A 14,859-nucleotide genomic window follows, 5' to 3' on the forward strand; every position below is an offset into this window, starting at 1 on the left:
CCCCTAATCTGCCTTCCTCCTGATAACCTACCGCCATACCACATGGTAATAATTTGGTCGGTTCTGAACATGTAGGGTCATGATATGGCGGCGGAGCTGTAGGTTTTGGAGGGGGAGGCAGAAATGCAGAGGAATCGGGTAACACTCCCCCCCCCCCCCCCCGACACTGTGCTTTTAGATACTAAACTTTGTTGTATGTGTATCAAACACACACAAATAATGAGGGTAATTTCTAAAGGTCATTTACTAGGTAAAGTGCTATTTGTAAACTACCCACCCTTCCTGCAGGCAGAAAGGATGATTCTTTGAATTTGCATAGCTGTCAGGATCTATTGTTTTGCTTTGTCTACAGCTGCTCTATGCTGCCCCCTTCCTGCAGGTAGAAGTAGCATTGATGGTTCTTTGAGTTTGGCTGTTGGGATCTGTTGTTTTACTTAGTCTGTAGCTACTCTTTGGTACCCTAGTCAACTGTCTGTATTTCCTAATGGTTGGGCTGGCCCTGTGTAGAATTGGGTTTAATTCATGTGTTCCTTGGATTTTCATCCACTATTCTAACCAGTAGCACACTCAGGTACCTTGACCCAGAAACTTAATAGGCTTGTAGATTGGCTTAGTCTAAATAGACTAAAAATGAGCCCTAAAAAATCCTGTGGAGTCCTCTTTGCTAGGAATGGAAGCCCTCAATTACGTGACCCTTTTTTATAGAAAGGTACCTAGATTACTTTTGGACTGACTGTGAAAGTCCTAGTGATAATACCCGACCAAAATGAATTTTTGTGCACAAATTTCTAGCCTGGTTCAACACAGTTTCTAGAAGTTGAGGATGATATATTCAGTTAGAAATCTATTTTCTACATCAGCTCTTCACATATTAGCACATTCTTATATAATCAGCCAGCTTGACTACTGCAATGCACTCTATAACGGCATATGGACATCAGACATTAACGACTACAGATCATCCAAAGCATGGCCATAAAAATAATAACGTAATCTAAAATGTTGGACCATGTTACCCCATTGTTACAAGCAGAACACTGGCTCCCTATGAATCATAGAATAACTTCTAAGATCCTATCTTTAGTCCATAAAGTGTATCATACAGGCATTCCACCGCACTTAACTAGATTATTAATCCCTTATGTTCCTTCTAGATTACTAAAATTGGCATCACAAAATTAATTAGTTGTTCCTTTGCTTCGTATTATAGGATTAGATACCATAGGGTCTAAGACGTGGAGAAGCATTTTAGAAAGGATGTCTACAGTCAGAGCAGCACAAGTGGACATCCATCTCACGATCAGTTTAGGATATAGCCTGTTCCCTAAAATACATGTGAAATGGACATTCATGTGCTAGAAGCGTCTAGCATGAACATCCATTTTACAAACTGAAAGGCCCAAATTATGAACCTGGAAAAGGAGGGACATGGAGGTCTTTGTGGCAGCAGAGGAACCTCCATATCATAAATGGTTAAAGTAGCTCACTCCACTCAAGTGCAGAGATCTAGAGGTTGCAGGTTCAAGTCCTGCTACTGCTTGGTTTCTTTTTCCTTTTTTGTAGTTTTAATTGTGAGCACTCCAGTGAAAAATCCCTACTGTGACTTCTTTTATCTCCATTCATAGTAACATAGTAGTAACAGAGTAGATGATGGCAGAAAAAGACCTGCACGGTCCATCCAGTCTGCCCAACAAGATAAACTCATATGTGCCACTTTTTGTATATACCTTACCTTGATTTGTACCTGTCTTTTTCAGGGCACAGACCGTATAAGTCTGCCCAGCACTATCCCCACCCCCCAACCACCAGCCCCGCCTCCCCCCACCGGTTCTGGCACAGACCGTATAAGTCTGCCCAGCACTATCCCCGCCCCCCAACCACCAGCCCTGCCTCCCCCCACCGGTTCTGGCACAGACCATATAAGTCTGCCCAGTACTATCTTCGCCTCCCAACCACCACCGGCTCTTGCACAGACCGTATAAGTCTGCCCAGCACTATCCCCGCCTCCCACTACCAGCTCTGCCACCCAATCTCGGCTAAGCTCCTGAGGATCCATTCCTTCTGAACAGGATTCGTTTATGTTTATCCCACGCATGTTTGAATTCCGTTACTGTTTTCATCTCCACCACCTCCCGCGGGAGGGCATTCCAAGCATCCACTACTCTCTTCGTGAAAAAATACTTCCTGACATTTTTCTTGAGTAGAGAACTGCTCAGGGCACCTGTCTGTAACCTGGATGTGACAAGTACCGGGTCTAAATACGGACGTCCATTTTTTTAGATTTGGAGGTCCTTTCCCCTTCTGTGATCAGAGTTGGATGTCCATATTTTGTCCCTCCTTAGTCCTTCCCAAAATACATCCAGATCATGCCCCCTTGCCATATGGACGTACTACAGTATTAGATGTCCATAACCTGCCTTTGTAAAATTGGAATTTGGACATCTATGCAATATGGATGTCTAAATGTCAGTTTTTAGATGTCTAAAACATGAATAGAGCTTCTAAAATAACCATCTTAGTGTCACTGGACCCTCTTTCTGGAATGTCATTCCATTATCACTTCATCTGGAGGAGCCATTGCCAAATTCTAAGAAACAACTAAAATCATTTTTAGTTCAAGATGCCTTCGGAACCTGATTATATGGTGACATGACTCTAGGGTCCCCTATTGCTTGCTGATCCCGGGCTGGGGGCCACATTGAACACTGCTAGATATATGCTTATAAGTTTATACATATGTTTGTTTACTCTATTAATATCTTTTTCTATCCTATTCAGATTTGGAGTTCTTTTCACCGCTTTATTTTAGATTTTGTAAACTGCCCAGAAGGTCCCCCAATTGGGCAGTATATTAAATTTTAAATAAACTTGGAAACTTGAAATACTAATGCTTGGAGAACCTGCGAGGATTTAGTAGCATTATATATATCAGAAGTGTAAAATCTGGTCCTCAAGGGCAGGACAGTTGCCAGTCTATCCAGTGTCCCTGAACTTCCTGCTGGCTTGGGAACCCTGCTGATAACATTGCTGTCCAAAAGGTGTCATTTTGTACTACTGCAGCCACACTGGGTCAGGCCAATGGTCCATGTAGTCCAGTATCCTGTTTCCAACAGTGGCCAATCCAGGTCACAAGTACCTGGCAGAAACCCAATTAGTAGCAACATTCCATGCTACCAATCCCAGGGCAAGCAGTGGCTTCCCCCATGTCCATCTCAATAGCAGACTGTAGCCAGCAGTATATGGTAACATGGAAGTGACTTTGGTTTACCTCAGAAAACCACTGGATGGATGAATCCGCCATGAGCATCAATCAAACTGTGGATTTTCTAAAGAACAAATATGCATGTGGGGGAGGGGGCAGCATGATGTGGGAGACAGAAAATGGCCAGAAAAATATTACAGACTTTTCCTCCAGGAACTTGTCCAAAACTTCTTTAAACCCAAATGCACTAACCACTGTTACTACATCCTTGTTTGTTGTAGTGGGTGTGGTTTTTCTGCCTCATAAGTTGTTGATTTTTTTTTTAATGTAGCCATTTCAACTTTCCTTGTCTCTTCTTTCCCTGGTAGGATTATTACATTTTTCAACATGCTGCTTTTTTATGGCTGTGGTGCTGTGCATCTGACAACATAGGTTTGTGTTTTCAGTATTTTTCATAATTGAGTTGTTTGACTTTGCTTTGTTACATTTTTGGCAATGTCTAAGAAACGCATGAGCAGATTCAAGAAGTGCACTTGATTCAGATGTCAGTAATTGACTCATACAATGACTGCATTTTGGGGTCTGAAGCTCTAGATACACTGTAATACTTGGAGTGCTTCATTGGCCTAACTTTAAAGTCTGACCCATATGTATTGATATGGAAGAACCCACATGGGGCTCCATCATATACTGATGGTTCATAAGATCAAGGGAGCATCACTCATCCCCAAGGTCAAGCAGAGGAATGGAGACTCTTTCTGCTCCTCCCACTCCATGAAAAAAAAGGATTCCACTGCATATACCAGCACCAGGAGCTTCTGATGATAGACTTTGGGCAAAGGCCAAGAAGCATTGCCATCAGCTTCCTTCAATGACTGATTTTGGGAGAACAGAACTGAAGGCCACTCACCCCCCAGACTTTCATACCACTGCCACTGATACCTATTTTTGAGGAAAAACCAAATAAGAGAATTCAAGAATCAGCTGATTTTCATCTTTATTGTTTTGCATCATCAACAATTCAGCTGGAGATTCAACTTATTCTTGTATAGTTCAAGATGTGGAACAACATTATGTCAGTATTGGTAGAGGAAGCTTCCTTGATTCATTGGAGTCTACTTCACCAGCTTACACTTCTAGATCTGAATCTGAGGTTAGTAAGGTTATTATTCTGGGTCTGAGGATGTCTTTGCTGAGGATAAGTCAATCAATCTTCCCTACTCTCCTCCATAGGATCTTTTGTCTACTAATTATATGAAGAGAATGACAGGGGCTATTTTCTTTGAGTTGGACAAGTATGTTGAGCCCAAGGTGCATATGCTGCCTGCTGGATGTCCTCCAATTTCTCAATCCATCTATCCATGAAGACCTCAAGGAGGTGCAGATGAAAATGTGGAAAATCCCCTCACTATACCTCCTGTCAATAAGAAGGCAAATAAGATAAATCACATCCAGAAAATTCCCAGATTTAATAAGTAACAGCTTCTACACCAATCAGTTGTTGTAAAAATCCACTGTCAAGAAGGCGAAGAGATCAAAGAGTCACTCTTTGGTCTCCCTGGAGAAATGTTCCTCATACTCAAACTTGTTGGGAGGAAGGTTTATCAAAACACTATGCTTAATTCCCCCAGTTCTTACCAGCTCTTCATGGTGCAATATATGTTTATCAGTCTGGCAAAAGGCAAGGATTTTGTCACAGTTTCTTCTTCAAAAGATATGATTTTCAGCTTCAACTGATGTACTTAGGAAAGGAATGTGGTCAGGCCAGGTGTTTTAGAGATGGCACTGACTCTACCTTGGGATTTGGAGCTTGCAAACTCTCCTGGCTTCAGACCTCAGGACTGATGTGCAGGACAGACTTATTGACGAGCTTTTCAAGGAGATAATTTTTTGGAGACAAGACCAAGGAAGCAGTGGACATGATAAAAGACCATTGTTCTATGCTTCAGACTCTGTATACAGCCATCCTCCTCATCTTTTAGCAGGTATTAGAGTGGATCTGCCAAAAAACACTTCTATCCACCAAAGAGGCATTTTCCTCCACCCTCTTCTCCCCAGAAGCAACAGGGTTCTTGTCCTCATTCCAGAGAACACAGCGATCCCAAAGCCCAGACTTCTCTTCAGCCAAAACCCAGGGTAGTATAGCCAATGTCCCTGTAGGACCTTCCCATGAGGGGAAAGGCTGAGGTATTTTGTAAACCATGTTGCATTCTTTGTAAATTGCAGAATGGATACAGATTTTGCATATTGGGAATTCTACTCAATTGCCTCTAAGAGGTTCATGGGCTACCTCTCTACATCAAGATGTGTTACTTATTAAACACTTTCATTTTAAAGGTCAACGCAGTCAAAGTGCTTTGATCATGGGAAAGAGAATGGAAATGTTGTTAAAATATTTCCTCATCCCAAAACAGACAGAAGGACTCAGTCCTATTTTAGATCCATGGGGCTTAAACAAGTTTCTAATAAAGGAAAAGTTGAAGATGATTTCCCTAGGCACTTGATGTAATTTCTGTAAAGAGAGGTAGATATAAAAGATGCTTACTCTAACTCAGGGATACCTCCAGGTCATATGAAATACCTTGAATTCATAAAAGGACCCACCATCATCAATACTACACACTGCCTTTTGACCTTCCTGTAGCTCCACATGTGTTCACATACTGCAGTGGTATCCTTACACCTTTGCAAATTAGAGGTACATGTTTCCCTATTTGAACAATTGGCTGATCAGAAGCATTTCTCAGGAGAGTGCAGAAGGATCAATGAGCAAAACGATGTACGTGCTGGAGTTGCTAAGATTTGTACCAAGTTGTCCAAAAATCTCCGTCAAGCACGTGGAGTCACGAGGAGTGGCCTAGTGGTTAGGGTGGTGGACTTTGGTCCTGGGGAACTGAGGAACTGAGTTCAATTCCCAGCACAGGCAGCTCCTTGTGACTCTGGGCAAGTCACTTAACCCTCCATTGCCTGCCGCATAGAGCCTGCCATGAGTGGGAAAGCGTGGGGTACAAATGTAACAAAAATACTAAGGCTTTCTCAATTAAATGGGTCTTTAGACCCAATTTAAATTTCATGTTTATAGGCTGTGGTCTCAAAAACAGTGAAGATGATTCCAGTGGCTAAGCAGCTGATAACAACAGCCCTCATGTCATGCCAAGGTCGGCAATGGGAGAATTAAAAGATTGTCAGATTGCAACTGGAGACTACATTGTGGTACATGTGGGATTAAAGGAGTTGCTAAATATTCTGAACCATTTGTTAAAGTAACCATCAGTCTTATTTTCAAAAGAGAAGGGCACCCATCTTTCGACACAAATCGAGAGATGGGCATCCTTCTCCCAGGGTCGCCCAAATCGGCATAATCGAAAGCCGATTTTGGGCATCCTCAACTGCTTTCCGTTGCGGGGATGACCAAAGTTCACGGGGGCACGTCGGAAGCATAGCAAAGGCAGGACTGGGGCATGCCTAACACATGGGCGTCCTCGACCGATAATGGAAAAAAGAAGGGCGTCCCGGAATAGCACTTGGGCGACTTTACTTGGTTCATTTTTTGTTATGACCAAGCCTCAAAAAGGTGCCTGAACTGACCAGATGACCACCAGAGGAAATCAGGGATGACCTCCCCTTACTCCTCCAGTGGTCACTAACCCCCTCCCACCCTAAAAAAAATTTTTTTTAAATATTTTTTGCCAGCCTCAAATGTCATACCCAGCTCCATTACAGCAGTATGCAGGTCCCTGGAGCAGTTTTAGTGGGTGCAGTGCACTTCAGGCAGGCGGACCCAGTCCCATCCCCCCCACACCTGTTACACTTGTGGTGGTAAATGTGAGCCCTTCAAATCCCACCACAAACCCACTGTACCCACATGTAGGTGCTCCCCTTCACCCCTTAGGGCTATGGTAGTGTTGTACAGTTGTGGGGAGTGGGTTTTTTTTGGGGGGGGGGGGTTGGGGGGCTCTGTACCCAAGGTAAGGGAGCTATGCACCTGGGAGCAATTTGTGAAGTCCACTTCAGTGCCCCCTAGGGTGCCCAGTTGGTGTCCTGGCATGTGAGGAGGACCAGTGCAGTACGGATGCTGGCTCCTCCCATAACCAAATGCTTTGGATTTGGTCGTTTCTGAGATGGGCGTCCTCGGTTTCCATTACGGCCGAAAATCGGGGACAATCATCTCTAAGGACGACCATCTCTAAGGTTGACCTAAATTTCGCGATTTGGGTGTCCACGGCCGTATTATCGAAACAAAAGATGGACACCCATCTTGTTTCGATAATACGGGTTTTCCCGCCCCTTCGCCGGGACGTCCTGCGAGGACGTCCTCAGGAAAACTTGGGCGCCCCTTTCGATTATGCCCCTCCATGTGTTATTAGGATCTTGAATTTAACCCAATAAGATATGGAGTTACATAAATGTATTTCCCCACTTTTTATTTGAAGGCATCCCATAGCTGAGATTCCCATACATGTGGACTGAGCATCCTACTGTTCTTGGAGAACCTTATTATGGTTACACTGGTGCAAGGACATACTGAGTGCACAGTACAAATGAAATATTAACTGACTGTCCTTTGTTTACAATGGTAGGTAATTCTATACATCACCACAAAACAAGCAGTCAACTGACACCATCTTGCAAATGTAATGTATATGGATTGTATTTTTGGGAAAGAATTTTTTGTCTGATTTGTAGATATTTGTGACTTTTGTTAGAGCTTATTAACATAGTTGTTTTCATTGAGATATGTTAAAGGGCAGTGAGCTGTTTTGGTGACCAGTTACCCTATGGGTAAGAAAGGAATAAACTGAATTATAAACATCAGAGGCTTTAGGATTTTTTTTTTGTAAATAAAAAGCTTTGATAGTATGCCATGTGATAACTATGTTTATGGCTAAAATTAAAATAAATGGTATTATTTGTACAGTTGTGGATTTTCACATAAATAAAATGATTGACATTATTGATTCTGCATGTGAGCTTTACTGTATAAAACAATCTCCAGTTCCAGGAAGGAGCTAAAATTAATTCAGAGGTAAGGGTTTTAAGATGAGGGAATGTAAGTTAAGGAATATGTTGCCTGAGACTGTTTTAAATACATTTACAAACACGTACACTTGAATGTGATGGGAGTCTGCAGTCAGAAATTTATCAAGGAATTCCTTCCCTTGCTGCTTTGCAGACAGGAAAGCAAGAAAGTTCATATTATTATTTAGGAGACACAAGACGTTTGAAGTTTTGTCCATAATTTGTCTTCCAATGAATCAATGCAGCAGATAAATGGTGAAAGACAGAAATTTGTAGAGGGTAACTTAATCCCTTTTTAATCAAACCACTAGAAAATTGAAGTGGCTTCTGGTTTTAGGTTTTTTAACTGACGAACACAGAAAAATCCAGCTCATCTGCTGTTTCTCAGGATGCTAAAAAGGAGAACCCCACGATTTCTGGCTTTTCCTGCACTGCCCTAGTTTCTGTCCTGTACAGACAGTGCACACAGATAGGACCATGCACTGAAGCCACAGCTGCGGCTCGGGCTCGGGCTCAGTCTCGCACACACAGCGCATGATCCCACCTTTCCACAGCTGGGCTCTCTCCCGCAGGACTACACCTCCCGCCATGCTCTGCGAGCCTGGAACGCGCAGACACGGAAGCTTGCACTGCTTCTCGGCGCTGTTTGACGTCACAGCGTCTGGTTGTGACGTATGAGGAAGAAGAGGATAGGCGTGAAGCAGCGCTGGAGAGAGAGTCTGACGTAAGTGGGGTCAGGAAAGCAGAAGAGGGGGGAGGTTTCCTTTGACCCAATTCGGTTTCTCTACTGTAGCTATACTGTGTGATGCACATGCATGAGTGTGTGCACCATAAGCTCTCACTTTACTCTCACGTTATTGTCACTATTACTGTCAGTGATCACCATCATTGTGCATAAGCACAATCAGTTATGGTGTACAGCGCTGCATATGCCTTGTAGCGTTATAGAAGTGTTAAGCAGTAGTAGTAGTTTCACTGTGGTTAAAGGTGAATCTGTTACCACTGCCAGTGTCTCTGCGGTATGAGCACTCTCTTGTGTTATTTATTTATTTATTTATTTATTGCATTTGTATCCCACATTTTCCCACCTCTTTGCAGGCTCAGCATATGGAAGGATCTTGGGTAACATGATAATGATAAAACATAATAATAGTTTAACAAGCAAATATTGTAAAGCAGTTCTGGTTATTTGTATTGGTTATTATCTTTCACCATCAGTGTTCACTTTCTTTCAGACTCAGCCATTTTATCATGTTTTCTATTACTCGTTATCTTACCATTTTCTGATTGTGTCTGAGAGTTGTACTGCCCATTTTGTTTCCTGTCATCTGCTTCCTCAGAAAGTTGCATTACTCTTACCGAGTCAGGCATTGTTTGTGAAGGTCTCTTGACTGTCACTGCCATTTCAGTCTTCTGAATGTCCGTATATCACTATTCTTGATGCATCCAACGTTCCTGAGCATCTCTGCAGCCTCTCTGGGTCTGCTGGGAATGCCCTGTTGCCCTGGTGCTCCGTTTCACCACTGCCTAAGTTAATAACATGACATTCCTGCTGCCTCTCCCTGTTACTGCTTCCACCTTCCTTCCTTCCTGCCAGTCCAGTAAGTGTTATTTCTGCAGTGGTGGTTTGGGGAGGGAGGGAGGGGAGGCATCATTGTTGTCAAGGTGAGAGAAGGATGGTGGGTGGGGAGGAGGTATGAGGGCTGTAACAGGGTGGGAGTCAGTGGAGCAGGAGCACTGTGGATGTTTGGGAAACCAGTAGGTTTTTAGGGACATTATCATGGTGGTCAGCAGAGGGATCATTCTTAGCTTCAAACTTCAGTGATCATGTCTTTAGCTCATCTCGCTCTTATCACTGCTTTCACTGTCTCTGTGTTGTTGTCACTGTCTGTGACTGACTCTGCAGGTTTCTGTTGGTCTCTGGTTCAGTAATGCTTTGTGATTCTCCTAGTCTAGTTCAGTAGATAATGCAGAGAAAAAAATTTATGGAACCCTGTTGGATGATAAATGCTTTAGCACAGTTTTTACTGAAAACATGATTAGATCCTAATCTAAACACTGATAAGAGAAAAAGATAACTCTATTGAAATAATTCATAGAAAAAGGATCAATTTTGATTATTCAGCATTTAATGGGAAACTTATCATTGTGGGCTACCGTTAAGATGCTATTTTACTGTCTCATTGCAGAAAATGGGACCTGTGTTGAAATAGCACAAGTTAATGGTAAAATGTTACGTCTTAACAGTAGCCCTCGTTGATAACTACACGCATAAGTATCTTTGTGTGAACGTGGTGGTAGTTCTTTGAGCAATAGTAACTTCAACTAAATGTTTCCTGCCAAGTGTTGATCAGGCTTTCACATTGTCTATGCGATATTCGGCTTTTCTTCCTTACAGAATTAACTCTGACATTTGAGAGTTCACTTCAGCTCCGTCTACAACATTTTAGTAGAGTTTAGATCAGGTCGTGAGCAGTCCAAACACAAAATCTGTTCTTCACTTATTCAGTAATAGAGTTACTTGCATGTTTACAGTTGTTGTCTATCTGCATTATCCGTTTTTGGCTCAACTTGGCCTGACATTCTTCTGTAAATCTGCCTGTCAAGGTGGAGATGGAAGTATGATAGTGTGCCCATGAGGACCTGAAGGACTTATTACCATTAAAAGAACCATGGATTTTGCTTTATCAGAAAGTTTTACAGAAGAACGTCAGGCCAAGTTGAGCCAAAAACGGATAATGCAGAAAGACAACAATTGTAAACATGCAAGTAACTCTATTACTGAATAAGTGATGAACAGATTTTGTGTTTGGACTGCTCACAACCTGATCTAAACTCTACTAAAATGTTGTAGACGGAGCTGAAGTGAGCTCTCAAATGTCAAAGTTCTTAGTTTGAAAAGCAAAATGTTTCATTGTAGAAGTTAATCTGAGAAAAAAATGCTAGTGATATGGCTAGACATGGCTTAATGGTGCAGAGCAACATGGATGTAGCCAAGGGAAATCTTGTTGCACCAAACATTTTGACGATGATAGTGAAAATGCTGATAACGATGAGCTGGTTATCTTAATTTTCAGAAGGCATTTGGCAAAATCCCATATGAAAAGCTCCTGAAGAAAACAAAAGTCATGGGGTAGGAGACATGCTCTATATTGTTCATTTAGGAACCTGCTAAAAGACAAGAAACAAAAAGTAGGTTCAGGTGGTCAGTTTTCTCAGTGGAAATAGTGGAATATCCCAGGACTCTCTGGCTTGTGCTTTTAGCATATTTGATGATCTCAAAAAGAGAATGAGTGAGATGATTAAGTTTGCAATTTATGCAGAATTACTCAAAGCTGTTAAATCATGAGCAGATTGTGAGAAATTTCAGGAGGACCTAGTGAGACTGAGAGATTAGGTGTATAAATAGCAGATGATATTAAAGGGTCCTTTTACTAATCTGCGGGGGGGAAAGGGCCCTGCGGCAGGGGACGTTTTTCCCATGCGCCAGGGCCCTTTTTACTGCAGTGGGTAAAATGCCCCCCAAAAAATGACCACACAAGATAACCGTTATTGTGTGGCCATGCAGCGGGGAGCATTGGGGCTCCCATGGTAACCCGACGTAACCGGGCAGCGCACGGCAAAGCCCAGTTACCGCCAGGTTAGTGCTGCACTAGAGAAAAAAAGAACATTTCCAGAGTGCCAAAAATGGTGCATGCTCCATCCAGAACTACTGCCTTCAGTACTTCTGGATTAGCGAGCGGTAACTGCAGAGTGATGCACACAGAGGAAAGTAACTCAGACTCAGATGTGGATATTGTTCAAAAAGACCATCCTGGAAGCTGAGACCAGATATAGTTCATGTATTTAAAAAGGCGGAAGGAAGGCATGGTTAAAAAGTCAGGTGAAGGAGGGTATTGAAGGAGAAACATGTGTGCTGTTCTACGTAGGATGATGAAGTGCAAACGAGGGAGACATAGGCTGTCCTGGATATAAGGACTGACAGTTGAGTGGTAGCTTTATTATTTTATAAATCATTTTATCAACCAAAAGATCTGTTAAGTGGTTACAAAAGAACATTAAAATACAAGAAAATATAATCAATAATAAAAAGAGAAAAAGAAAAAATATAAACAAAATTAACAGACTCAAAAGCCTAATTAAAGAAAATATACAATGTAAAAACCAGAGCTGATACTGTGATGTCATAATGCCTCATTCCACCAATAAGAGTCAACCTCATCAGTGATGTCACAGTGGCTTGATTGTCCTATACTTGGCTTCTTTTTCTTTAATTAAGGGGGAAATTATCAATGTACCCTACTCTGTCTATTGAAATGTTTGATGTATTATGTTGATATTGCAAGTAGTATACTATGCCATACTTTGTATTTTTGTTTGAATATTTTTACTGCTGTAATTGTCTATTGCTTATGTTTGATTTATTCTTACTGTACACCGCCCTGAGTGAATTCTTTCAAAAAGGTGATAAATGCTAATAAGTAAATGTGGGTTACTGTTAATATGTGTTATTTTATTAGTAACTAGGGGGGGGTCCTTTTACCAAACTGGGGAAAAAAGGACCCTGTTCTGGCAGTGGGGGCCATTTTTCCCATGCGCCAGGGCCCTTTTACCGCAACGGGTAAAAAGACCCCAGGCACACATGGCCATGCAGTAAAAGAACTCTTACCACATGACCATGCAACGGGAAACTCTTAACACCCCTCTTTGAGGTGGTTATAAGGGCTCCCGCACTAATCCGGCGGTAATAAGGCAACACACGGCGATGCCTGATTACTGCCGCGAAAGCCATTTTTGGGGGGTTTTTTATCCCTTGGAAATGGCACGTACTCTGGGCGGGACCACCGCCCGCCGGTGGCCATGTTGGTCTGGCGGTAGTCCCGAAAGAGCGAGCAGTAAGCCCGTAAAAGGGCCCAGGTCTCTTCGGATGAAATGGGTAATGTAACGTGTATTAACAGTAACCCGCTTTGATGACCCCAGTCTCCTCATTAGTGGAGAATGATGAACTGGGCAGACTGGTCTTTTTCCACCCAAATTTCTGATGTTACTGCAGGATTTTGCATCTGTCAGTTTCACTGATTGCCTCTAGCTGTCTCTGATTTTCTTGAGTATTATTTGTCTTTGAAGAGTAGTCAGAGTCTCTTTCAACTTTGTCTTCTGCTATCCTGGTACAGATGGAGAAGAAAGTAGACGTGGATTTGGTTTTGGCAGTTCTACTGCCAGGAGCTTCAGAGGAGGAGAGAGAGACTTCACTGGCAGCCTTTAATGAGCAGGTAAATGCTGATCATTTCTACTATTCTATTATCCAAGAGGCACAGAATTATACAGTAATTATTCATAACTAGTAGTCACAACAAGCCACCCCCCCTCCTCCCTCCCTCCCTCTCTCTCTCTATTTATTTATATGAATTTAGGGCCCCTTTTGCTAAGCGGCAGTAAACCCAACACAGGCTTACCGCTCACTAAACAGGAAGTACCGCCGGGCTACTGCAGCAGCCCGGCGGCACTTCCTAACCCTAGCGTGCCGTCATATTCGGTTACCGTCTGGTTAGCACGAGAGCCCCTACTGCCACCTCGAGTGGCGGTAAGGGCTCTTCCCCAAAATGGCCACAAGGCACGTGCTTTAGTTGCCACACAGCCATTTCCTGCAGGAAAGAGAGCCTTCCGTTTTACCCACTGTAGTAAAAGGGGGCCTCGGCGTGTGTGTAAAATGCCACGCCAGCGCAGGCCCCATTTTGCCGCAGCTTGGTAAAAGGGTCCTGCTTTTTTCTTTAGTGGCTCTGGCAATATTTAACCTTTCATAAAGGACGTTTTCAAGAAACTGTCTGTTTGACTCATTTTAGCAATTAAAATTAAATTCATTGGATGAAATAATAAAAAGTGTAGAGTTATGTATTTAAAAGTAAGAGTACAGTAAATACAGTCTGACATAAAGGGAAGGGAACAATGAATCTGGCAGTGAAAGCTAATTACTGAGTATCTTAGCAGCTGAATCAGTTGTTGCTATATAAATTAATGTTTACTGGCTGGTAAAATCCACTGGGATCAGAGTACTTGGCCTATCTTCTCTCAGTAACAGGGGCTTCTTAAAGCAGCAATGCAGAGAAGTTACAAGCTAAGGGTTTCTTTTACAAAGCCGCGCTAGCGATTCCCATGCGGCAAATGAAAGGAAACCCATAGGAATGGAATGAGTTTTTCCTCTCATTTGCCGCACCGGTAGCTCAGTTTTGTAAAAGGGCCCTCGGGCATCGCTGCTCTCCCCTTCGGGTAGCCAAGAGCGCCTGCCTTCTGGGAGCATGACTCATTGCTTTGAGCCTTCTTATGTTCAGCCTCAAGATGGCTTGTGTGTTTGTTGCCACAGTGATACATTTAGTGGTTAAGATAAAATTCCCAGGTGTGATGAAACTGATGGAGAGACCTGAAGGCTCAGAGGAGCTGAAGACAGCGGCTGCTGGTAGGTGAGGCAGGAAAATGCCTTTATTTCTTACAAACAGACTGCTTCCCTGAATTTTGGCAGTCAGACATCCACTAGTGTAAAAGCACAAACAGCAAAGGTGACGAATGGTACCTGCTTTTACACTAGTGGATCTCTGACAGTCCGCACTACTACGCAGTAAACCATACATTGTTTTCTTAAC

At 42.7% G+C, this 14,859-nt stretch overlaps 1 protein-coding gene across 3 annotated transcripts in view; it reads left to right on the plus strand.

Moving 5' to 3' along the window:
- The first annotated feature begins 8,863 nt into the window (after window positions 1-8,863).
- Window positions 8,864-14,859, plus strand: part of RIC8B (RIC8 guanine nucleotide exchange factor B) — a 60,261-nt gene continuing 54,265 nt past the window's right edge. For 2 of the 3 annotated variants that reach the window (XM_030214227.1, XM_030214229.1), the window contains exons 1-2: window positions 8,864-8,945; window positions 13,396-13,494. In XM_030214227.1, the coding sequence (XP_030070087.1) occupies window positions 13,396-13,494 (99 nt within the window). In that variant the 5' untranslated portion in view covers window positions 8,864-8,945. The other variant, XM_030214228.1, reaches the window with a different exon arrangement.

This window comes from Microcaecilia unicolor, chromosome 9 (genome assembly GCF_901765095.1).
Source record: "Microcaecilia unicolor chromosome 9, aMicUni1.1, whole genome shotgun sequence".
NCBI lineage: Eukaryota > Metazoa > Chordata > Amphibia > Gymnophiona > Siphonopidae > Microcaecilia > Microcaecilia unicolor.